The 26297-nt window shown below is 38.1% G+C and overlaps 3 protein-coding genes across 3 annotated transcripts in view; 2 read left to right on the plus strand and 1 right to left on the minus strand.

Moving 5' to 3' along the window:
- Nucleotides 1-6359, minus strand: part of LOC136881934 (fidgetin-like protein 1) — a 53728-nt gene extending 47369 nt beyond the window's left edge. The window contains exons 1-2 of the mRNA XM_067154391.2: nucleotides 6233-6359; nucleotides 901-1031 (exon numbers count right to left, since the gene is read on the minus strand). Of these exons, the coding sequence (XP_067010492.2) occupies nucleotides 901-1031; nucleotides 6233-6315 (214 nt within the window). The 5' untranslated portion in view covers nucleotides 6316-6359. The remainder of the gene's footprint in view (nucleotides 1-900; nucleotides 1032-6232) is intronic.
- Nucleotides 6360-12671: 6312 nt separating this feature from the next.
- Nucleotides 12672-26297, plus strand: part of LOC136882309 (copine-8) — a 90772-nt gene continuing 77146 nt past the window's right edge. The window contains exon 1 of the mRNA XM_067154883.2: nucleotides 12672-12721. The gene's annotated coding sequence lies outside the window, so the exon portion shown is untranslated. The remainder of the gene's footprint in view (nucleotides 12722-26297) is intronic.
- ps (RNA-binding protein Nova-1-like protein passilla) lies at nucleotides 12679-17996 on the plus strand. Its single transcript, XM_067154882.2, has one exon. It carries the CDS (start codon nucleotides 12869-12871, stop codon nucleotides 14522-14524), a length of 1656 nt encoding a protein of 551 aa, XP_067010983.1. The 5' UTR covers nucleotides 12679-12868; the 3' UTR covers nucleotides 14525-17996.

Here is a 26297-nt window from a genome sequence, read left to right on the forward strand (position 1 = left end):
GTGTTGTGTTCGAGCCCCCTCCCACTGTTATCTCATGATCTTCTCCCAATCTTGTCCTCTCTCCTCAACATCCTTCTTTACTAGATCAATCCATTTTTCTCTAGGTCTGCCCATTGGTAGTTTTCCTTTTACTTCTCCTTCATATTCCCCTTCTTGTAGTTGTGCTTGAACTCATCCTTATTGCATGACCAGACCACTTCAGTCTTGTCTTCTGGATCCTTTGTAGTAGGGAGTCTCCTATTCCCACCTCTACTCAGACTTCCTCTTTCCTGATCTTGTCCTTCCTGGGTCTTCTGTATCATAGTGCGTAGAAACTTCATTTCTGCAGCTTGGAGTTTTGAGTTGTCTTGTCTCCTTAACGGGGTAGTTTCCAGGCTATACGTGACGATGGGTGAATAAAACATGTAAAGGAGGTACAATTTCTATAATTCACCTAACCTAACTTTTACCCACATCCTCTCATATCTTATCCAATCATTGTTGAAAACCTACAACAGTTAGTGCAACGTTAAACATGCAGCACGAAGAAAAACAATATAATAGTCATTACTGATCTCTACTATTATTATTATTTGCTTTACATCGTACCAACACACTAGGTCTTATGACAACGATGAGATAGGAAAGGGCTAGGAGTGGGAAGGAAGCAGCCATGTCCTTAATTAAGGTACAGCCCCAGTATTTACCTGGTGTGAAAATGGGAAACCACGGAAAATCATCTGACCAGTGCTGCCAACAGTGGGTTGCGAACCGACTTTCTCCCGAATGCAAGCTCATGGCTGTGTGACCCTAACCGCACGGCCACTTGCTCGGTGTTACTGATTTCAAAGTCTTGGATGTATAATATGACAATAATAACAGTCTTATGTTAAAGGACTGCAAATAACAGCAGATACTCACCATTTGGACAATGTGAAATCAGAGCCTGGATAGGATCTGCATAGTTATTAACCTCATCTTTGTTGTCAACGATTTCTGCATAAGCTCCAATTTTCTCCTCAAGCAGAGAACACGTAGTTTCATTACTTGATCTAGAAACAATTATCAAGCAAACAGATTGAAAAAATCTGGTATGCAGCTAGACAAGAAAATGAGTTTAATTATTTATCAAAAAGTAATGGAAAGGAACAAACAAGAGACAAATCAAGTCATATATAGAAATTATATAAGAACATAGGAAGGAGCACGTAACAGAATAACCACAACAACTTGTCAGTGTGGGAAGAGGGAGAAATAGAAAGAGGAGATAAAGACAAATATGAAAACACAAAAGGACAAGAGCAATCTCCACATCCTCAAATCAATGGGCCCCTCACCAATCCCTGTTCTACATCAATTTCTTTTTAACTTGGAAACACTAGGCTAGGATTCATATTGACCTGTTGGGATCCTTTCTTCCTCTGTTTGTTCTGTATTCCTCATTTCTTATCACTTGCGTTCACCTTTATCTTTTTGTCTCATAACTCTTCCTGCCTTTATCCTGCTTTCTTCTTATCCTACACTTCCCAGATCAAGACTGAAGATCTGTCAGAGTCTTTACCAACACAGATAGGTCTTATGGCGATGATGGGACAGAAAAGGGCTAAGTGCGGGAAGGAAGCGGCCGTGACCTTAATTAACGTACAGCCCTAGCATTTGCGCGGTGTGAAAATGGGAAACTACGGAAAGCCAACATCAGGGCTCCGACAGTGGAGTTTGAACACAGCTGTGCACCCTAACCGCACGGCCAACTCGTCCGGTATCAGAGTGTGTTGATGCCCGCCCTCCTGATGAAGCTGGGAATCAGAAACCAACTTGTTGGGAACCGAGAAGAAATGAATATTCAACAGCGTCATGAAAAATTCCTCTAAGTTTGCTTGGTTTATCTTTGCCTGCGTGCCCCCCTGCCGGCCAAGTACTGGAAGATAATAATAATGTTATTGTCTTTACAACTTGTAAAACTCATTTTTTGACCCTATTGGCTTTAACAACTAAAGTCAAAGGATTTTTCCCACCATCCGATACTTATTTTTATAGCCAGTTTTTAAGCGTATACAAACATGCGTCAGCTTAAATTCTAGCTAAACATTACAAGAACATGTTTCATTCCATTTTGGAACATCTTCAGCTTTAAAAAAACATATATTAAGTACAAATATTAGCATATATAAAATAATGTGATAACAAAGTTAAAATGCTCTTCCATAGAGAATTAAAACCCTGAACACTTCATTGCTCATACTGATAAAATAGTTTGTTGCGGAATTAGTCTTTAAAGGGTAAGAGGTTCTAACGAACCAGTTATTAATTTTGCAAACATGTCTAATATAATCAGAAAGAATGCCTTCCCAAAGCTTACATGCAACGCACGTCAAACTTACTGGCCTGTAATTTTCAGCTTTATGCCTATCACCCTTTCCTTTATACACACGGGCTACTATAGCAACTCTCCATTCATTTGGTATAGCTCCTCCGACCAAACAATAATCAAATAAGTACTTCAGATATGGTACTATAGCCCAACCCATTGTCTTTAATATATCCCCAGAAATCTTATCAATTCTAGCCGCTTTTCTAGTTTTCAACTTTTGTATCATATTGTAAATGTCATTGTTATCATATGTAAATTTTAATACTTCTTTAGCCTCAGGCTCCTCCTCTATCTGGACTTTATCCTTGTAACCATCAATCTTTACATACTGCTGACTGAATACTTCTGCCTTTTGAAGATCCTCACATACACACTCCCCTTGTTCATTAATGATTCCTGGAATGTCCTTCTTGGAACCTGTTTCTGCCTTAAAATACCTATACATACCCTTCCATTTTTCACTAAAATTTGTATGACTGCCAATTATGCTTGCCATCATGTTATCCTTAGCTGCCTTCTTTGCTAGATTCAATTTCCTAGTAAGTTCCTTCAATTTCTCCTTACTTCCACAGCCATTTCTAACTCTATTTCTTTACAATCTGCAGCTTCTTCTTAATCTCTTTATTTCTCTATTATAATAAGGTGAGTCCTTACCATTCCTTACCACCTTTAAAGGTACAAACCTGTTTTCACATTCCTCAACAATAGCTTTAAACCCATCCCAGAGTCTGTTTACATTTTTATTTACCGTTAGCCACCGGTCATAGTTACTTTTTAGGAACTGCCTCATGCCTGCTTTATCAGCCATATGGTACTGCCTAATAGTCCTACTTTTAAGACCTTCCTTTCTATCACATTTATTTTTAACTACGACAAAAACTAATACTTCTATTACATCTATTACTTCGGTTTCTCTATAGAGCTCATCTGGTTTTACCAGCACCACATCCAGGATATTTTCCACTCTAGTTGGTTCCATCACTTTCTGAATCAGCTGTCCTTCCCATATTAACTTATTTACCATCTGTTGGTCATGCCTCCTGTCGTTTTCATTTCCTTCCCAATTGACATCTGGTAAATTCAGATCTCCCACTACAATCACATTATTCTCATTATTTTATATGTGCCAATATTTGTACTTAATATACATTTTTTTTAAAGCTGAAGACGTTCCAAAATGGAATGAAACATGTTCTTGTAATGTTTAGCTAGAATTTAAACTGACACTAGCTATAAAAATAAAATAAGTATTGGACAGTGAGGGAAAAATCCTTTGACCTTAATTATTGTTTTTAGGTCCCACTAACTACTTTGATTGTTTTCAGAGATGCTGAGGTGCCAGAATTTTTTCCCACAGGAGTTCTTTTACTTGCCAGTAAATCTACTGACAGGAGGCTGCTGTATCTGAGCACCTTCAAATACCACCAGACTGAACCAGGATCGAACCTGACAAGTTGGTGTCAGAAAGCCTGTGCCTCAACCGTCTGAGCCACTCAGCCCAGCAGAGTACTAAGCATGGATGTATGCAAGGGCCTGACATAGCTCAGTCCATCACTCACGAGCTATGTGGTGAGTGGTGACAGAGGGACACTGGTACTTGCTTGCTTGGTACGAACAGTCATACAATGGCTAAAAGAACCGGCATTATTGTAGAATGAAATAACTGAAAAAGTGTTTGTTCAGAAATGGGGAGCAAATGGGACCCAATTGGAAAGTGTAATATCCAGCAAGCTGGCCATGCGTTTGTACCTTTTATCAGTTAATGGAATCAGTTACTGCATGCATGTGTCAAGATGCATCCACACCAAGATGTTTTCATTAACTTTGTTAATAAACACTGTTAATACACAATGTTCACCTTATTTTCTTGACACGGCATCAGCCCAAAAGCCTATACAGTATAATGTTCATGAACATTTTTGGATGTTAATAAACAAAATAGCATTTTCATTAACTTTTCGAGCATATTGATAAACAAAATTTCTTTATCTTTTCTTCTTCTTCTTCTCCTTCTTGCTTCCGAATTTGGCTAACTGTGGACCGCGTGAAACTTAATGTTTTCTGGCCAGTCTTCTTCTTTTCTCTTCCCAGAACTTCATTCGTTTACTCCTTATTTTTCTCCGCTCCTCAGACATTACAAATTTGGGCCTGTTCTTCCGCTGCTCTTCATAAAATTTGTGGTTATCTACTCAAGTTCTGAACTTCTTTCTGTTGAGGATCAATTCTGGTGTTATTTTAATTTCTTCTGCGTCCTTCTTAACCTCCTCCACCCATTTCGTTGTTCTCCTCAATCCAATTACATATTTAAATATTCTTTTAGTCAGGCGGTTGTCATTCATTCTGACGAGATGTCCGTATAATTTCAGTCTTCGTTTTCGCATTGTGTCCATGATCTTTTCGGAATACTTGTAGAGATCCTCATTTCTCCTTTTCCTCCTCGTACCATCCGTCGTTTTTTTTTATGAATGACACTTTTCATTCATTTTTCATGTTTTCGTTAACATTTCAGTTCGCACATGCACAAGGATGCAATTAAAGCACACAAATTCGTAGTGTGGAATACGATGATTTCTTATTCCTGCTAAACATTGACTATCAAATCGCAAGCGAAAGTTCTAATATATAAAGCCTTTAATTCTGTATGATATTCTTTTAGCTGTGCTAATGTAGTTTCATTTCCAACTTCACTCCTTGCTGAATAACCATCCTAACTAGGTTAAATGAAGATTTTCTTTATGTTATACCTTTACCAATTTCTTGATAGTGTTGTATAAAGTTTCAAACACCTCAGACACAATAACTGAAATTGCTTGTTTTGACACTCTAGACAAATAGGTATATAAGTGAAATGTTGTGAGGCATCAGTTAATAGGAACCTTAAAGTTATACCAATTACAAAAAAAAAAAAAATAGCCTGTCATTAGTGGAGCCAGCTTTCCAATATCCTGTATCATTACTTGGAATTTCAGGCCCAATTACTGTCAACAAGAACTGAAAGTCATGTGGGGGCATTCTCAAGAAAATTTTGAAAGCTTGCTGCATCATGAATTAAAAGTTCTGACATAAGTAGGTATTCTCTCCGAACTTAATTCTACTCGTCTTTCCAATATTTTTCTTTGCCACACTTCGCGTCTGCGCTTTAGTCTAATTGTACACACTAAAATAATCAAAGATGCAGCTGTAAGTGTTTTCTTCCTCCTGACAGTATCCATTGTAACCTCACAAAGAGCTCTTGTGGTGTGGACATAATGTTGAAGAAGTTTGCTGAAAAAAGTTAACAAGTTGAGAAATGTTTTGATTAACAGACAATAAAGTAGAGTGCAATAGATCCACCTTTTCAATGCAAAATATGCTGCTCATTTAAAATTACAACATTACTTTATTTGGTACCAGTTTCAACATCTCAGACATCATCAGTCCAAAGTGGGCAGGTAAACAAAGATTTACACAATGTTAAAATATAATCTATAGACCCTAATGGTTAAATTATCAATGGTAAACAAAGATGATGATGATGATGATGCCTGTTGTTTAAAGGGGCCTAACATCGAGGTCATCGGCTCCTAATGGTGTGAAATAAAATAACAAAAAGTTCAAATTTATCCACTGACCAAAATAAAATACGTCATGTCATGAAGAATGAATGGATGGATGGATGGACATGAACCCAACAAAAAAAAAAAACAGTGGATCAGACTCAAAAAAGATCGTAAATAATAGTATTACTGACCAAGGGACCACTTATAAAGCACAATGATGCTTGATTTCTAAAGGGGTGCAAAATCCATGTCTAAGGCCCCACAGAATGGTACATGTTGCAAGTAAAGTAGAACCATGGTATTTGTCATGTTGGAGTACTATTCAAAAGTAGTGAAGACTCACGGTGTTCCACACAAGATGGGGTCTGTTTGTACGTAGACTTTTCCTCTTAGCAGCATGTAAGTTATTAAAGAATGCTCTGCCATCTGTTGAATATATTTGGAAGCTGGGAAAGGTTAGAGAATCGAAGTATTGCACTTCGTACAGGGAACGCAGACCTATGGTGTTTCTCACACAATGGCACCACTCATAGCCAACGCAAACCGATGAGGTTCCTCACCTAGGTGTACTAACCACACTATCCCGTGGTGTTCCTCACATAGTGGGTACTAATCACAGGCAACACAGACCCATAGTGCCGCTCATATAGCGGTACAACTCACAGGCAACGCCCAGACCCGCGGTGTTGCTAACATGGGTACAACGCACGGGTACTGGAAACCCCCAGGCCAGCCTCTTTACTGCTCCTAATCACAAACCTATTTCGTACCTAATTTAGTGGTACTACTCGCAAGTACAGGCAACCCATGGTGTTCCCCACATGATGGTACGAATCAAAAGTAGTTTCATGGTTCTAATTTAATCATCCCTTGGTCGCCCCTTTTAGTTGCCTCTCACGACAGGCAGGGGATACTGTGGGTGTATTATTCGTCTGCGTCCCCCACCCACAGGGGGTAAAGAGAGAGAAAAAAGAAGAAAGAAGGGATCCATCACTTCAAAAAATGAAGTAACGGACGAAGAAAGGCAAGGGCCACGAAGGGCATGAAAATGAAAGACTCTCTAAGCCTCGAATGCTATAATACCGTCGGGGTCAGAAAAGAACAAGAGTTGACCGAGGGAGGTCAGATAGGATAGACGAAAGTGAGGAGCCTGGCACAAGTAAGTGGAAGCAATGCCAAGATTCAGCTAAGGGTCCCGTGGTCGCCAATCCACACTCCCAAGTTGAGAGCCCCTTGGGCCCCTTTTAGTCGACTCTTACTACAGGCAGGGGATACCACGGGTGTATTCTACATGTGCGTCCCCCACCCGCAGGGGGTAGTGTGTTTGGTCCGCGAGAAGTATTTTATTTCCCTCATGTCCGTGGGGTAAACAAAGATATATACCATGTTAAAATACAACCATTACAGTCTATAGATTGTATTTTAACATTGTATATATCTTTATTTACCTGCCCAATTTTGGCTGATGATGACGTCTGAGGCGTTGAAACCGGTACCAAATAAAATATTGTAATTTTAAATTAGCAGCATATTTTGTATTGAAAAGGTGGATCTATTGCACTCTACTTTATTGTCTGTTAATCAAAACATTTCTCAACTTGTTAACTTTTTTCAGCAATACGGACCAAAGATGAAGTTCTTAACATTAAATGCTTTGATTAACAATGTTTATTAACTTTGTTTCGTTAACATTATTTATTAACTTTGGTGTGGACTAACCATTACAGATACACTTCCTCTTATGACCAAAGTGAGTTTTATGGATAAAGTTTCAATATTCCATGAAACCAGGGCTTTCAAATTTTTTTAATTACGCCCTTCTTGCACAGAACAGTGTTGAAAAAACACCCCAACATGAATGTAATGCTGCAAATTGTCTGTATTTATGATATTTCCTACAAAAAAGTACAAATATATGATCGCTGTATAATACTGATCAATATTAAAATCATTTTCTACAAAATATATACATGTTTACTAGAAACTTACAACAATTTAACATAAAGATTAAATATTCCGAAGTAGTTTCAATATTATCATATTAACATGAATATTTCTGGCAGATATACTTGGTTAAACCTGCCTAGGTCAGCAGTTACGCATCAATATCTTCTGAATAGTCTGTGGGTTCCATACTATGGGTTTCTGCTTCCTTAAATCTTATGAAACCAACATTTTTCATCATCTTTCACGTAATTGCAGATTTTATACACCCTTTTCATACCATTGGTAGAAATAGTTATTTCGTGGTTAGCAATAGTGTGTATTTAAACACAATGAAATCAGAACTACCTATTTTACTGTGCTTTGCTGAAGCTGTGATATTTGCATCTGCATAGAACAGTTGTATTGACTTTCATCGGGTTCAAGATCAGAACACGCCTGCGATGACACTCCTGCTATTTTGATTGACTTTGTCCATCTTGCCCAAGATGGCCGCGAGCTGGAAGACATAGTTTTGCTAGTTGCTTTACGTCGCACGGACACAGATATGTCTTATGGTGATGGTGGGATAGGGAAGGGCTAGGCCTGGCAAGGAAGTGGCTGTGGCCTTAATTAAGGTACAGCCCCATTCCCTGGTGTGAAAATGGGAAACCACAGAAAACCATCTTCAGGGCTGCCGATAGTGGGGTTCAAACCCACTGTCTCCCGGCTCCCGGATGCAAGCTCACAGCTGCGTACCCCTAACCGCATGGCCAACTCGCCCGGTAGCTGGAAGACAGGTGCAACTCATAATACCTCTCTACTGCCATCTAATGGGGGGGGGGGGGTGAAAAACAGTTTTCAGCAGTTGGTGAAGACACCACCAGAGCACATATATAGAGGCATTTTAGGAATAAATGCTGTAATGCAAGTTACGCCCTTCTTCAAACCAGCCTCTCAATTGCAGCAGGGAGTGATATCGGAGCAACATTTGGAAATATAAACATTGAAGATATTGTGTCCAAACCCGTAACAGCCTCATAGTTGTTGCTGATAAAATTAGGATGCAAATACTACCCCAGTTTTTCACGAGGTTGTTCTCATTCTACCATCTTATGGACTGATAATTATAAGAAGCGACACTACATGGCCATAACAGTGCACTGAACAGAATACAGAAAGCTTCCACATTCTGTCGCACTGTATGTCAAATACTTTAGGATGAAATATTTCCTTTAGTTTCCAAGATCAGAGTACAAAATATATCTGGTAGCTATATTGACATATGGTCTGGAAGCAGCAACACTCACTGGATCTTCAGGCATCAGAAATGAAGTTCCTCTGTTCTTGTCTACAAAAAACAAAAATGTACAAAACAAGGAATGTTGAAATCCGACAGCAGCTTGGATTCAAAAGAAGCTTGCTGGAGACCCTAGAAGTGAAGATATTGCAATGGTATGATCACATGAACAGGATGGATAGGACTCCTCAAGCATATTTGACCAAGAGGAAGACCTGATGATGTCTGGGAGAAGCAGATTTTCAAGGACCTTGAAATTAGATATGTAAACTGGAGTTGCGTATATGAAAAACATCTGTGGATGGACAGGACAAACTGGAGGAGGCTCATACACAACCACACCCAGCTTGCTGGAGCGAAGAAATGACGATGATGATGACGGTTTTCAGTGCCGGGAGTGCCCAAGGTCACATTCGGCTCGCCTGGAGCAAGTCTCTTTACTTTTACTTGATGCCTACGACCGACCTACTCATCTGGGTGCGCAATGATACAGCAATGAGGTAAGGAAAGGGTGAATCCTGGTGTTGGCACATAGCCTACTCCTGTGAGATAACACTAAGAGGTCTGCTCAAGGCTTAACGTACCCATTTGGCGGACCATCACCATCAACAGCGACCCACATCATGTACTCTCACTGCATATGAATGCTGCGGAGAGGATTGGAATTGAATGCAGGCGTTTAGCATGCAAGCTAGCGATTATAAATTTTATACCAACCAACTATCCTATCCTGCCAACATTCTGATGGTGAATTTTCTTTCCACCAACGAGACTCAAACCGGCTAACTACAGTATCAGACCATGTAGACCTGATACCTTAACAATCATGGCCACAGATGGGCTTTGAAGTAAGAACTGATGGACAATGACAAAGATGATTAGAAATGCGCAGAGAACAAGGAAATAATGATACTATACAGTATCATGTCTATAAGTACAGGCCGTGAAAGCATCAATGGCATGGAAGTAATGGTTCCAGTAGACTCTCAGGTGAGAAGGATACAACAAGAAGAAGCCACCCAACAGCCGAGAGTTCGATTCCTGGCCAGGTCAGGAATTCTTACCTGGAAATGAGAGCTAGTTCGAAATTTTCTCAGCCTATTTGAAAACAATTCAGGAGTTTCCTGATGGTTAGACTGCGACCTTGGTCTAGAAAGCCAAGAATAATGGCCGAGAGGATTCGTTGTGCTGACCCCACATCACTTCGTAATATCCAGGCCTTTGGACTCTTATCCATAAATTGCAGGGTCAACTAACAGATGGAGACTTCAAAACATGAAGGCTTTCACAGCCGGTGTCAATTTAATAAAAATCTTCTGGGCTATTATGCCGTGGTCTACTTCTCTCATTCCTTCCAGACGTTTTGACTACTGCTGTGGTAGTCATCTTCTGTGGCATCATGCGGGTACTCTCTCCTGTATCCTGCTGGCAACTGCCAGATTTGTAAAATAAATGCTGAAAGTCATAATAGCTTAACGTGAAATGTAATGAAAGTGCACGTATAATTAGTAAGGTTAAGGCATATTGAGTCTGACTCTTCGATGGTGGGTGCCAATTCAATGTTGAGATGAATGCTGGGTAATCCATTAATCAGAACTACAACAGTCAATTTATGTGAAATGCCAACACAAGGTATGTGCCAGCCTCGCGATGTAAGGGTAGCGTGCCTGCCTCTTATCTGGAGGCCTCGGATTCGATTCCCGGCCAGGCCAGGCATTTTTACCTGGATCTGAGGGCCGATTCGAGGTCTACTCAGCCTACGTGAATACAATTGAGGAGCTATCTGACAATGAGATGGTGGCCCCAGTCTAGAGAGCGAAGAATAATGGCTGTGAGGATTCATTGTGCTGACCACACACACCTCGTAATCTGCAGGCCTTCGAGCTGAACAGTGGTCGCTTGGTAGGCTAAGACCCACATTAAGGAGCGAGGGTAATTGTTTCCACCTATTCAATTACCCTCACTCCTTAATGTGAATCTGGATTCAATACGGACTAAAAATGAAGTTTTTGACATTAAATAGGCTAAGACCCTTCAGGGCTGTTGCGCCATGGGATTTGGTTTGATTTAGTTGTGTATGTGTGTACTGGTCTGTTTATATCCACAGAAAGTTAGACTTTGAGCAAGTGTTTATGTGTGCTTTTTTGTTAATATATTCATCATTCACTTAAAACAATATTATTAAGTTAATTTTCAAGGTTGAATTGTGTTGGGTTTTTTTGTACCTGCAAATGTTTTGAATACATTGCAATATTCCTTACCAAGGCATGGGATGTACCTCTACACAGAGAGGTATTTATTCTACCCATCCAGTAACCCCTGTGGGTGGAAGACAGTAGCATACACCCACGGTATTCCCTACCTGTTGTAAGAGGCAACTAAAATGGGCTTCGTTAGGTGTGGGTGTGTGTATGTCAATACATTTAAGTATCACCATTGGTCAAGATGTGTTGCCAGTAGCATCCATAGTTCGAGAGTTTTACCAAATTTTTAACGTAGGTACGTTTTACTTCTATATGAAAGAAAAGTCTCAGATACCACTATGCCTCATCGGATGCCTCCAAAAATCATAACCCAACATATTGCTTAAATGAAGTTCAGAGGACAAATAAAGATCAGCGATACCAATAACGCATACGATTAATGAAAGATGCAAATTAAAGGTCGTATTATTTCCTAAAATAAAACTGTATTGTATGTTAAAATATAAAAAATACACAATCGCTCTTGAAACTTACAAGACGACGGATGCTTTAAACAATTGCACCAAACATTTTCTACGGATACTGGCCGCCTTAAATAAATCTGCTTCTCCTTCGCAAAATAAGAGGTTTTGATAGTGGTGCAAAAAGTTTAGCTCGTGCAAAGCCATTAGCAGTAATACGAATTTTACGCAGAATTTGAAAGAGACCCCCTTCACACCAAATTCACTTGCGCGCTCCTTTGCATCACTGCTGGAATAACGAAAGATATTACACTTTCCTTCTCAGATGTAACTCCACTGCAGAAGCTTACGTTTAGTATAGAAATGCATATGCATATATTGTTCACATCGTAAATTTTATGCAAATAGAGGGGAAATTGGACTAAATATATTCAATCAAATTCTCTTTTGCATATGTTGTAGATTAGTGCAGCTGGTACACAAATGCATCTCTTTTTGCAGAGCCTCTTTGGGAATTGGTAAACTGTTGAAGAAAGTTACCAATCCAGCAGATCTGGAACTGTTTCTAGATTTCGCATCCAAAATAACAATGTTTTTCCTGTTATCATTTATGTGTTTCTTGTTAAATATAAAATTTAAGAATGTGTTGCTTGATACTTTATTTTAGCTTTATAGTAGCTTAAAATACATAGTAATGAAAACTTGCGTCTTCGAGGAATGCAAAACAATCACATAAGAAATTATATGAATATGACGTGAACGTTTGAGACTCATTCCAGCCAAATAATTTTCGTCAATAGGATATGCATATTGAAATACAGCAAGTGAATTTGGTATTTTTTTTAGGCTTGGTTTGGATACACTGCGAGTAGTAACACGGAAAACTTTAATGGTGTCGTAATATTCCTTGTTTGTTCAATATTGCAGTCTTCTTTCTGCAGCTAGTAAGTTATTTTTATCATGTCATGGATAGTCCTTAGATTGAAATTAAATGACACGAATGCATCGATTACGTATAAATGTTGAGTAACCTCTATTTACATTTGTTTTATTGGAAGTATACAAATAACAAGGTTCCATAGTGCAATACAATGCAGTCCAGCATGGCGACCGATTTAGGAGTGGAGACGTGTACATCGTCCGAAATATTAGACTCTAGGAAAAGACCACTTGATGGTGAAGTAGAAAATGGTGTGACTAAGAAATCCCATTATGCAGCGGGTGCCGAGGGCACCTATCACTTCAAAATGTTGGTGCCTAGTGTTGCAGCGGGAGCTATTATTGGAAAAGGTGGTGATACAATAGCTCAGTTGCAGAAGGATTCGGGTGCTAGAGTAAAAATGTCAAAAGCTAATGACTTTTATCCGGGAACTTCAGAAAGAGTGTGCCTCATAACGGGTAGTGTAGATGCCATTATGGACGTCATTGTCTTTATCATGGAAAAAATTAAGGAGAAACCAGATATGCATGCCAAACAGGTTCTTGCATATGCTGATCATGATAAACAAGGTGGTTCACAGATCCAACTTAAGATTCTAGTTCCTAACAGCACTGCAGGAATGATTATTGGCAAGGGAGGAAATTATATTAAGCAGATCAAGGAGGAGAGTGGGGCATATGTTCAGATCTCTCAGAAAGCAAAAGACCAGATCCTGCAAGAAAGGTGCATTACTGTGATCGGTGATATGGAGTGTAATAAAACTGCTAGCCTTATGATCTTAGCAAAGATCACAGAAGATCCCCAGAGTGGAGCTTGTCTCAATGTCAGTTATGCTGATGTGTCTGGCCCCGTGGCTAATTACAATCCTACTGGGTCACCATATGCTACTACTAACCATGGCAGTCAGCAGTTGGGTAACTCTTTCAACTCCTCAGCAGGACTTAACTCACCAATAGCTGCAGTTGGAGGTATGTTAATGAATGGAGGTCTGAATTTAAGCCTTAATCTGGGATCACCATCAGGTGGTGCTTCACTGACAACTCAGTTACTAGAACACATCATTGTTACTCTAAGAGGCAGTGGATATTCCGACCAAGCTGCCAGCGAGATCATAGCAGCCATGACAACCTTGGCACGATATGGCATTCTGGGCATGGGACTGGGTCTTACTGGTGGAAGTTCTTCGTCTAGTAATATAGGATCAGCTGGAAACTACTTAGGAATTAGTCCCATGGATTCAACCCCATCTCCTCAAACTGGCAACGGGATTGGCAACAGCGGGGGTGTGTTTGGCGCGATTGGTACTGGCCTTGGCAGTTCGTCTCCTAGCCCTCGCACTGGCGGCATCGACTGTTATGGAGAAGGAGGTGGTTCTACTGGTGGTAGCTATGATCCATTCCGTCGACAGTCAAGCCCAACTAGCATAGGATCTTCTCTTTCAATGAATAGTAACGCATTCGGCCTCAGGACCGGTCCTCAACAGACTACATTATCACCTTTTATTGGTGCAAAAGGCTCCGATTTGAAAGGTGAACAGAAGAAGGAAGATATGGAGGTTAGTGAAAGCATCGTTGGGGCTATCCTGGGACCAGCAGGTCAGTCTCTGGTTAAAATCCAACAGTTGAGTGGGGCAAATATTCAGATATCTAAGAAAGGCATTTTTGCACCTGGGACTTGTAATCGTATTGTGACAATAGTAGGCTCTCCAAATGCAATTTTCACAGCTAGAAATCTTATACAACAGAAGATAAGTGAGGAGGAAGCTAAACGTGCACGGCAACAACACAACTACGGGATGCTCCAGTAAAGTAACATAATCGCACATGCATTTAACTTCTTATCAATTATCATTGTAACGATTTCATTAGTGGAAAGCTAGAAGAAGAAATATTAAAACACATTTAGCTAATCATGCAACAGATGAAATATTAAAAATTTAAAAAAATTAAAAACTTGCACACTTTTATGAAGTTTCATGATATATCATGTGTCCTTAGCTGTATTACTATTTCAATTTTGACAATACAAATTAACTATAGCTGGAACTAGGTTTTATGCATGTATGAAATAGAGTTATATCATGTTGAATCATTTGAGTTTCTTTTTTTTTTTTTAAAGCTTTTTGATGTATATATAGGTCTTCGTATTTCAACAGTTGCATTTATAAACTTTTTGAATTCTTGAAGAGATGTGTTGGAATTCACTCAGTTTTTTCTTCTTTATTTTCTTCTACCTTTCCACATAATGGAAGTTAAAAAGCAAAATACTACTATTACTACTAATAATAATAATCATCATTATATTAATACTATGAATAGTTAGGTATAATTTGTTCATTGGATTTTTCTGTGATTGTCATATTTGTGTTCACCCTTCACAAAACTATTGTACTACATCATGAATTGCAGGCATTTGCTCCTCTAAATATTATATAGTGCTTTCCTTAACATACTGTGTTGCCAGGAGAGAGATTTTCTCACACGGGAAACGTAGTCTTATTTCTTAACTTTAACGGAGAAGGTACAAATTTATTGCTGCATTGGATGAATTTAAACCTTACCCCACCTCCATTATGAATCTGTGTTATTAAAAAAAAAAAAAGAAAATGCATGTTGTATCATCTATAATATATATATGTATATTAACAAAAGATTATTCATATAATTTTTTTCATGTTACCTAATTGTTATTTGTTGATGTCCTTATATTATTAAAGGTACTGGGAATTATGTGTGGTGTACTGACTGAGAATGCTGATAGAGATATATATATTTATATATTTTTCATATTATGTATAATAATTGTCGTTTATAACTAAGTTCCTTGCTTCACAAGTCATTTATTCCTGACCAGGTTTTGTAAATACCTGCTGGTGGGTGTTGTAGATATACGGCAAATGTATAGAATAGTTCCCTGTTCAGAGGAATTGTCTCTCTTACCCAGTCTGTTAACATAATCAGAATTATGGAGACTGTTCAGCCCATTACGCATCTGTTTTTTAACATGTGACTTGTAAAGGTGGCCTTTGAAAAAAAATTGTCTTTTCTTTGAAAACAATTCTTCAGAATCACCCACACACACACACACCCTACATTTAGGGTTGCCAGATTTGTTTTGATAAAAGTAGGGTAAGTTCCTATGTTTTAGAACGAAAGATAGGGAAATTAACATACGTAACTTATACTGTATAATGTGTCTGTATGTTCCTTGTTTTATATCTAATTTAGTTTTGTGAGAAACTGCAAAAAGTAAGGTTCAGTATTAGAAGAGAAAAAATTATTTGGCACTTGCATAAAATTGCATAGGGCTGGAAATTCAATTATTGTCCTTGTGTTTCTAAGATCTAGCATGCTTCAGTATTGTCTGATCACGTTTAATAGCATTATAAAAGTCTTCACAATTCAGTTTGGAGTTCATACACTCGCTTGGAAGTTCTGACTTTGCGAAAATGATAGAGCTCATGTTTTTGCACTCAGACCATTTTAGTAATGAAAAACATGCTGTACATTTACACTAAAACCAAGGACAGCTAACACCTTGCCAATGAATTTCTTCATGCATCTTCTTTTAGAGAAGAGAAAATATACAACCATCTTTCTTCTACAGTTTTGTCATTGTATCAAATGCAGCATAAAACAGTTGTTAGAAAAAACTTGGTTCCTTTGATTATGTTAGAGTTATTTCTTTATTATTGTGTAACAAACTAATAATCTGTTTCATGAAATAGCAATAGAAAACAGCGTAGAAGTAAATTAAAACAGCAAGAGAATTATATCTATATAGGGAAACTTGAACTAAAACGTGGGAAGTTATACAATTAAACATCCAAATATCAGGAAATCTGGCATCCCTGTTTACATTGCAAGACCAACTCTATTAATCAGAACCAAGAGTTGTGTAGTGTCTTTTATAGAGAAAACTCTTTTTATTAACAACTCTTGATTTGAATCCAGGGTCCAGAAACAGAACATATCTTGTGTGATACCTTAACTGCCACACATGAAGATTGTGCCCCTGATGGCAGAATGATGGAAATAAAATCATTCACTTCTGTTTTTAAAGAAATCATCATCATCTGAAAGTGTGTCCCCACTGCTGCAGGTCCTGATTTCTGAATCTTGGAACTCCATTTTACTCTATTAAATGCATTGTTTGATATCAAATATAAAAGCTTCATGTCAGCATTGGTGTCCTGCCATCCGCTGTTTGAGTCTGCCTCTCGGATGATATTAGTCGACTTGGTGCAGCGTGCAGACATTTTTTGTACATTTTCGCATTAAGTGGGAAAATTCCAATTTTTCCATCTGATGACAATATTCAGATGCCCATTGACCACTAGAGCATTCGCATCTTATTTTAAAATACTTCTTTTTAAAGATATAGGACAAATTTCAAAACGGCTACACCAATAAAGCACCACCTTTTTGAAAAGAAATACCACTTGGAAAGCAAGTCACTCTTTCTTTGAAGTCTCATATGAAATAAAAGGTTTAAAAAAAAACTCGCTCTTCTTTTAACAGTCACATTTTAGCTAATGTGTATGTGCCTTACATTTGTCAATCACTCTGCATAACTTTCTGCTACAACAGCATCTTGAGACCAACTGAACAGGAGGAGCTTGCAGCCTAGCTCCAGGTTGCCAGTCTCTGAGACTAGAAATCGGAAATAAATTTCTCTTGGATCCCCCATGCCATGTGTGGCGGTTACAAGTTAAACATTGTATTATGTTACTCTTGAACCATATCTTTTGTTGAAGGTAATTCAACTCATACAGATACTGTTGAAGCAGATATTGGTTTTACAAATATTTAGGTCTACTTTGATTTTATAGTACAGGAAATTTCCTGAGTTTAGATACCCAATTAAAACTCTGTGTACAGATAATACACACAATAGAATGAACACAATGACGTGTCAGGATCGGAAGAGGGAGCTAAAGATAAGGAGCCTAGGACAATCTCCACATTTTAAAATAGATGGAGATTACCCTTGTCTCCATTTCTATTGCTTCCTCTTTCAATGTTGACCTGTCATTTTGTTTATCCCATTGTGTGTACCTATTCATATTCTTATCTTTCTATATATTACTTGATCTGTTCCTTTCCATTACTTAAAACACTATATACGTGAATATTTTCCTTAACCCTAGTAGTTAGGAATTGTTTTCCAACTATGATGTACAAAGGATGCAGAGTGTTCTGTGTTCTTAATTTATATGTCTGAATTGTACATATTTATTTAGTATTCATGAAAATAAATGATGATATTCTTTAACTATGCATCCTGTAGGAGTCATATATTTATGTTTACAAGATTTTATTTGAAACTGAATTGAAGGTAAAATCTCTTCACTTCATATGTTTTTCAAATGTGTAACACAGTAATTTTTAAGTTAGGACAAGTTTCTCCATTTACCTCAGATTTTAGTGGCCTTGTATGGAGTGGCTTTTGATTCCATTAGGTTGTGTATTCAACAAATTTATGAACCTGGCTTCAACCTTCACTACATCATTCAGTTATTGACCATATGATGAAACATTGTTCCATGACATCATAAGTCTTATAACATGACCTGAAAATAGTGGAGAGTCAAGACTTGTATTCTGGCTATTATTTTAATTTATTTATTTAAACTGTGCATGTAAGGTTCCACTAGAGACATTTACTATACCTGTATATGGGCTGCATACCGTTCCCTCAATACTTAATCTGCTAAATATTTGTTTTGTTGATTATCATTTCCAACACAGCTTTAAAAAAAAATAATAATAATAATAATAATAACTCCTCACAAACCTAAATCACCTACCGGTACTCATAGAGATCAGAACCTACAACAGAATGCCTGTCATCAACACTGAGAACTGTATCACTTGTAAAATCAAAATTCTGTGATTGTAAAAGTAACGAATATCAACCAGAAAGTTGAATTAATATAATGTACTAACATTGATCAGTTTTTGACTAAGGTACATTGAAGTGCTCTTCTTTTTGCATTGTCATTTGTTTATCTACTTTCAATGTTGTAAGCTTGCTCGTTCATTTATGGCCGTGGCAACCACAGACTTTGCCTTGAGCCGTTCTTTTTAACTCTGTATAAGAACTGCATGTTGTTTTGATAGCCAAGTTTATGCCTTCTCTGTGTTTCAATCTCATTTTGTTTTTCACCAACTTCCTTGAGAATCTGGTCATTACTTTTCCTTAGTGTCCAACTTATTCAGTCACTCTTCTCCATATCTCTGCTGCTTCGAACCTTTGCCTTTTCCGAATGTCCAACTTTCACATCCATATATAAGTACACTCCAGATAAAGCTCTTTACAAATACCTTCCCTGTTTCAATACCTACCTACTTGCTGGTTCGCATATATATATATATATATTTTTTTTTTTTTTTTATTTTTTTATTTTTTTTTTTTTTTTAGAAGGCTTTCTTGGGCATGAGTATTCTTTTCTTCACTTCTGCATAACTTCTGTTATCGCTGGTGACGATGCTTCCAAGATAGCAACACTTGCTCATTACACTATTAAATTTCCCAAAAATATATTATTTTTTCATGACTAGGTTTTGATATATGTAGCCTATGGCTGGGTAATTATGGTCCCTAAAAGTAGTATTGCTGGTATTTATCAGAAGATTTTTATTAAATGTAGTTTTCGGTTCATACAGTCATTCAGCCCTGTGCGGAGTTTGATGTGGGTAGTGTAGGCTATTTACTCGTTTTCAAATGCATAATTTCTCTTGTAATTGTTACCAGTAACCGTATAACAGACTTCTGTGTTTATTATGTGTTACTGCCCAGTTTTTAAAGGAATTCGACTAATAAATTGCAAATTCGTAGAAATGTAGTTTCTAATACATTTAAATACAGTTTAGACCAGTAAATTCCCCACGTCTACCTATGATTAAGAATGACACTCCTAAAATATTCATTGACAGATCAGTGGCATGGGCAAAATGTATCCATGAAGTCGGCACACAATTTCATTAGCCTGGTCTTGGTGAACACAAACTCTTTGTTCACTGTGAGTGAAGTTTTGTTTTTGTTTCTGGTTATTTATATGTCAGTGATGAACATACATTCTCTATATCACAATTTCAAATTTGGCCAGGACGTAGAAAAATCTACAACACCCTCTGATGGTACATTTTATAAACATCTGAACAAAGTTGATCATGGCAATTCTTCTTTTCTTGTTACAATTCTCTGTTTTATTGCTATGTGGTTACAGAAATGGAATGTTGAATGTAATTCATTAATCTTGAGACATTCCCTTACTCCTTGGAGTCTAGACAATTTAGTTCATTTAATACAAATCCTGTTTGATTTTTATCTTGCCATTCCTGCTCAGTATCAGCTTCTGCCAATTGGCGAGCTATTAAGGATACTGGTACATAAGTATGGCACATTTTACATCTTCCAGTACATAAATTTCAAAATTCTGTTTAATCTCTTTGTATTAACCAGAGGTTTATGAAAATCACAGTTTATATTGGCATTGCCTTCTGAGCCAAATAATAAGCATTTTGAATCTAATTATTTGAGGATTCAACCAGCCTTCGGGCTGATGACCAAACAAACAGCCAGGCTAAATGGCTCAGTCTGGTGGTATTTGAATGTGCTATAAAATAAGTCACCCTCCTGTCAGTAGGTTTAAGGTGGAAACGCACTACTGTCACTTCACATGATCTCTCCCTGTGCTGAGTCAGCGTGGAGGGAAGGTTGATGATGTCGCTGCATGTGGCGTGACGACAGGAAACCCACTGTCCTCACGTTCACAGATCACAGTATACTTCGTCCGATGGCAAGCTACGATAGTACATCCACTTCATCGGATTCTGATGATCTCTTAATTGCCTGTGATGTTTCTGTTGCCACGAGTCTGTCTCAAACGACTGTGGGTACATGAAAGTAATTTGCAGTGAATACCACAATTTTGTAAGGGAGCTAAATGGGCATCCAGAAAAATTTCAGATGTACTTCAGGCTGAACAAAGATGAATTCAACTACTTACAAAATCTCATCAAGGTGAAATTGTTGGCTGAAGTACGCTCTGCATTTGCAACTGATTCGGAGAAATCCTACACAGGCTTTTCAGATATGAGAAAATTTCAAAAATTACTTCAACTCGCTTGAAGACTATTGCCATGGCAATTACCAACAGTTCGTTGTAGAATAAATTGAACAAAGAAGAAAAGAACTGTGCAGTAGTGAATGGATCATACAATATATATTTATTCTCCGATCTCTAATTCAACAGGATAATTTGTATTTGTGTATTATTTGATTTATTATTATTATGTCCGGCTCCATGGCTAACTGGTTAGCGTGCTAGCCTTTGGTCACAGTGGTCCCGGGTTCAATTCCCGGCAGGGTTGGGAATTTTAACCTTCATTGGTTAATTTCGCTGACACGGAGCTGGGTGAATGTGTCGTCTTCATCATTTCATCCTCATCGTTGCGCAGGTCGCCTACGGGAGTCGAATCAAAAGACCTGCACCTGGCGAGCCGAACTTGTCCTCGGACATTCCCGCACTAAAAGCCATACGCCATTTCATTTTTTTATTATTATTATTATTATTATTATTATTATTATTATTATTATTATTATTGGGATAATAATCATAAGTACAATTGTGGACTGTTTTCAACAACTGAATGCCTATTAAAATTAGTACATGTGATCTTTAATTCCTTTCCTATTTTGTACCATGACACATTGCTGATTTCTATAGTTAATCGAACCTATGTCATACAGATTCTCATGCACCCCCACCAATTCAATGAACATTTCTTCCATATTGCTAAAAGAAACTGCTTTTATTCACACTTCACATCGCCAGATATGTGTTAGAGCAGAAAAATGTGCTTCACGTGAAGAGCGCTATCACCAGATTCTACGTCAACAACCATGACATGAGCACAGTGTGATCACTGTACATTTCATACAGTGTGGAAAAGGCATAGCACATCTTTCTTGGCAGGTTCGATTGCGTCACGACATGCGCAAACTCGCATGAAGTGACAGTAGTGTGTTTCTGCCTTTACTGGCACGCACTCCTGCAGGACAAACAACGGCACCTCAGCGTCACCAAAAACCATGAAAGTGGTTAGTAGGATGTAAAATCCAATAACAACTTCTTATATTTGACATTGTTTTAACTTTGAAAGAGTGTTTGATGATGTCTTGGTACTTCATTTTTCTAATTCACTAGGCTTTACTTGATTGCATAATTTTCATTTGTGGCTTGATGAGCACCTCTGGGATTTCTGTTGGTAGAGGTGAATTTTTTGAGTTGAGTGACAGAATAGGGCTCTGATTGGCACATAAGAACTTACAGATATCCCTGTAGTACTTGTACATTTTGTCTTTAAATAGATAGGGTTTTGGGTACATTTTCTTAAATGTTTATTGAACAGATCTACTGACAGGTTCATAAAGGGGCTAATTTCAAGGGTTTTGGTGTATGTATATGGCCAAGACATAGAAAATCTTCATACCTGTCTGCAGTACCCTGCATGTTTAGTGATCTATGAGCTCAATAGATGTTGACAAGTGTGTGTACTAACTGGAATTAAACAGGTGTTTTTTTTTTTTTTTTTTTTTCTATGTATGTATAAAATTGGAACATATTTCTTGGGTTATGAAATAGTCTATCTTGTGCACACATACACTTTTGTCCCATAGTGTGGATTTACAATTAGCATCACACTAATGATATAATGCTGATATAGTATGTTCAGCAAAACCCCTCTAAGTTGGGATACCTAGAGTATATCAAAAATGTGTCCACCGGGTGAGTTAGCCGTGCAGTTAGGGATGTGCAGCTGTGAGCTTGCATCCGGGAGATAGTGGGTTCGATTTTCCGTGGTTTTGCATTTTCACACCAGGCAAATGCTGGGGCTGTACATTAATTAAGGCCAAAGCCGCTTCCTTTCCACTCTTAGGCCTTTTCCATACCATCGTCACCATAAGACCTATCTTTGTGTGACGTGAACAAATTGTAAATAAAAAATGTGTCCAATGAAGTGGGGTCTCCAATCTGTGGGGTGGGTGTACAGTATTTCATAAGTAATTAATTAATGTTATGTGCTTTACGTCCCGCTAACTACTTTTTACGGGAGATGCTGAGGTGCCGGACTTTAGTCCCGCAGGAGTTTGGGTTTTCTTCTCTTTTTTTTTTCAAAAGTACACTCACAGTGCAGGAAAGAAAAATCCCTGAATTAGCGTGTACTGTATGTACAATAAAAACAGTGGTTCTTTGAATTTATGCACAGTACAGTACACTGAATTTCATGCCTATTAAATTTTAAAATAGCACGACATTTACATGTTGTACTGTACAGTACTTGCCCTTTACTGCTTAGCGAAAAATCCGTCACAGTCCAGTTTTATACGTGCTCATTCTGATCCAAGTTTCCTACATAATCCAAACAGATTTTCAATCATTTTGGGTTGGTGATACACAAACGCATAACTTTCCAACTCATTAATACACTGCACAGCTTTTTGATGAGTAGGTGGCTCCTTGGGGACTGAAACAGTTTCTTCTGATAATGATGGACTCTGTGTAACAAAAGCTTATATGTTGGCTTCATTTTTAAAGTATGTTGGTTCCCATTTGACCCACGCTATTCATCTGGCTTGTACAGACTCATTGCATTCGCTGGACCGCCATGGGTGCTTATTTCTCTTAGATCTATAGGAGGTCATAGGGATCGTCTCCTGAGCTGCTACTAATATGTCATCCCTAAGCAGATCCCACTTTGCAGTTGTGTTACTCCTGTTATTATGGTTCAGTCTCTCTTGGTAGCTTGTCCCGTCTTTTCTCAAGTTTGGTGATACCAAATCGAGGGATCTTCTTGTTCTTCAACTAGCATACCCTTGGTCTTCCAAGTTCGTTTTCACCAGGAACAGGTAATGATTGGAGTTGATGTTGACTCTTCTTGGCACCTTGATTTTCATGTCAAAGCGGAGCTGCCTGTCTTTTGCTACATGATTGATCTGGAACTCGCCCATCATCCTGTTTGGGCTGTGCCATATTATGGCCTTCCTGGATAGATGGACATCAAGACTAGTCCATACTTAGTGCATAGACTGATTAAGCATTCCCCATTCTTTTTGGTTGTGTATCTTTATACAATCTTCTGGTATTTCCTTTCTCTCCCGATGGGTGTTGAAATCTCCAAGCCATTTAGTCATATGGTGATGTGGGACTTTATCTAGGCTTTCTTTAAGGGTGTCCCAGTACTGATCTGTGGTTTTTACTGCTGGAGTCAATGGTAGGAGCATGGATGTTAACAAGAATTATCCCCTATTATTGCACCTGAAGGATAGTACCAAGGTTCTGTCGTTGGGTGAGTAGTCAAGTATGTTTGTAACCAGTCAGCGAAGCCAATCTCCAGAAAAGGTATGTTTCTCCATGACCAGGTTTTCCCTTATATATCATGTATTCTTGGCACTCCATAGCATCTTCGTCCTGGAACATGTCTCTTGTAGGGCTGCTACACTGACATTCTTATCATTCAGATCTTTGAGTTTGCATGTAAGTTTCACAGTTTGGATGAAGGAGTTTATATTGATTGTAGCTAAGTATGTGATGTTCCTTTTCTGGTTTATCTTAGCTCCAACTGGGTCACATGAAGGTGTAGGTCCCCCAGAATTTGATGACTTACATATGTTTATATAAAGAATTTTAAAAAATAGAGGAAGTTCAATAAATCTTTCAATTTTCATATGAGAAATCAGATTTTTATACAGTCATTAAATGCTATTTTCCATCACGAGATGTCTGGCATTGCCCCCATAGGTTTCTTAATCCAACTGATGTAGGGTGCCACTAGGATGTGATACCAAATGTGCCATATTGCTCCTTTATCATGGTGCTTCTCCATCATAATCCCTTCATCTCGACAATTCACCTCCACCCGAATGTCTGCAGTGCCCACTAAGTCAATCACTCAGTCCGTTCCTATTTGGAAGTCAGTGCAAATATCTCCCCAAAGTGTAGGATAACTGCTCCATTCCTAACTGGCACTTCCTGCTTAATTTATGCAATAGGTTTGGAATTGCCTTGATATGGTCTTCATCCCATGATGGTAGCCGTACTTCCTAAAGTAATTGGATAATTCTTTTGGGGCATTCTGGCAAATGAAATGGTGTAAAAATTTATTGGCTTATCTTCCTTAATCTGGATAAGAGCGATCTTTGTGTTCTACGTAACCGATGAGATTGAACACGATTCCTCCTTGTTCCTTGAAGATTCTACCGATTTGTACAACCATATGACAACTATTATAGAGTTTCATGCAGCCCCCTTCACTGTCATCACCCTGTTGTCTTGTTATAGCCTCTACATATCCCTTGACAATTCTTTTATTGCTGTTATATTGGGTTGATGTTATTGAAACAAAATGTCATGACCAACACAAGTAGCACTAGAGAAAAAAACATCTGTGTTTATTATTGGATTTGTCTCGTTTCATAAATGTTGTCCTCGGGACTAAATTATTTTCTTTCTTATTGTTCAGTGATTGTATTGTACAAGGAGTTTTGTCTTGTACGCTGGTTGAAGACGCGAATAATAATCTACTGAACTTAATCATTGATTTCTCTTATAGATGCTTCAGTATGACGCATTTCTTCTAATGCTACTTGTGGCATTTGTGATGTAATTTTTAGCAGTTCATAATGGAAGCTGTATTTCTTGCACCTGTTCTTGGTCAGTTAAAAGCAGAAAGTAGCTCTTGGTTTGTATAATACAGCCTGAAGTTCTGTCATTAATAAAACTTTCATATGTATATATAGCATTGTACTTGAACATTTCCAGATACTAATTCATTATTTTTAATACAACATAAGATCATCCCTCATGAAAACACTTGCAGAATCTCAGTAGAGCCTACTTCTCAATGCCAGAAAAGTGTTTGCAACAAAATAAATGCATACACATTCCCTCTAATCCTGCAAATTACAACAGTATGTAATTCCCCTACCACCCGCCCCCCCACCCCCCTAGGATATAGAGAGAAATCTTTTTCACCTAATATTTGTTTTTCTTTATGTAAGTATCAGTTATTTATCTATATAGATACTATTCATCAAATACATTAGAACTTGTATTCTCACACATTTACAAGGCCTGTTCAGAAAATAACCAAACTTTGAAAATAGCTCTTTTACAGGGTTTACTTGCAGCCCAGTTAGGTTTGGTTCCTTCAAAATTCACTCCTCCTCCATTAACACAATGTTCCCAACTCCATTGTCACTTATGGAAGCAGTCCTGGCAGGCATTTTGGGGGGACCGCACACATTTCCAACTGCAATTTCTCTGATCTCTTCAATTGACTGAAGTTGTCATCCTTTCATTGCGCACTTCAGTTTGGGGAATACCATAGAAAAATGTTTGCTGGAGCCATGTCAGGTGAGTAGGGTAGATCAGAAACATAGTTGTTTTTGTGTTCATCAGAAATTCACATATCAACAGCTGGCACTGGATCCTCAGTCATGATAAGCCTAGTTTTTTTCCTCCTGACGTTTACACTGAAACGTCTCGAGACAATACCAGTAGTTTATCATTG

This window comes from Anabrus simplex, chromosome 10, assembly GCF_040414725.1.
Source record: "Anabrus simplex isolate iqAnaSimp1 chromosome 10, ASM4041472v1, whole genome shotgun sequence".
NCBI classification, from domain to species: domain Eukaryota; kingdom Metazoa; phylum Arthropoda; class Insecta; order Orthoptera; family Tettigoniidae; genus Anabrus; species Anabrus simplex.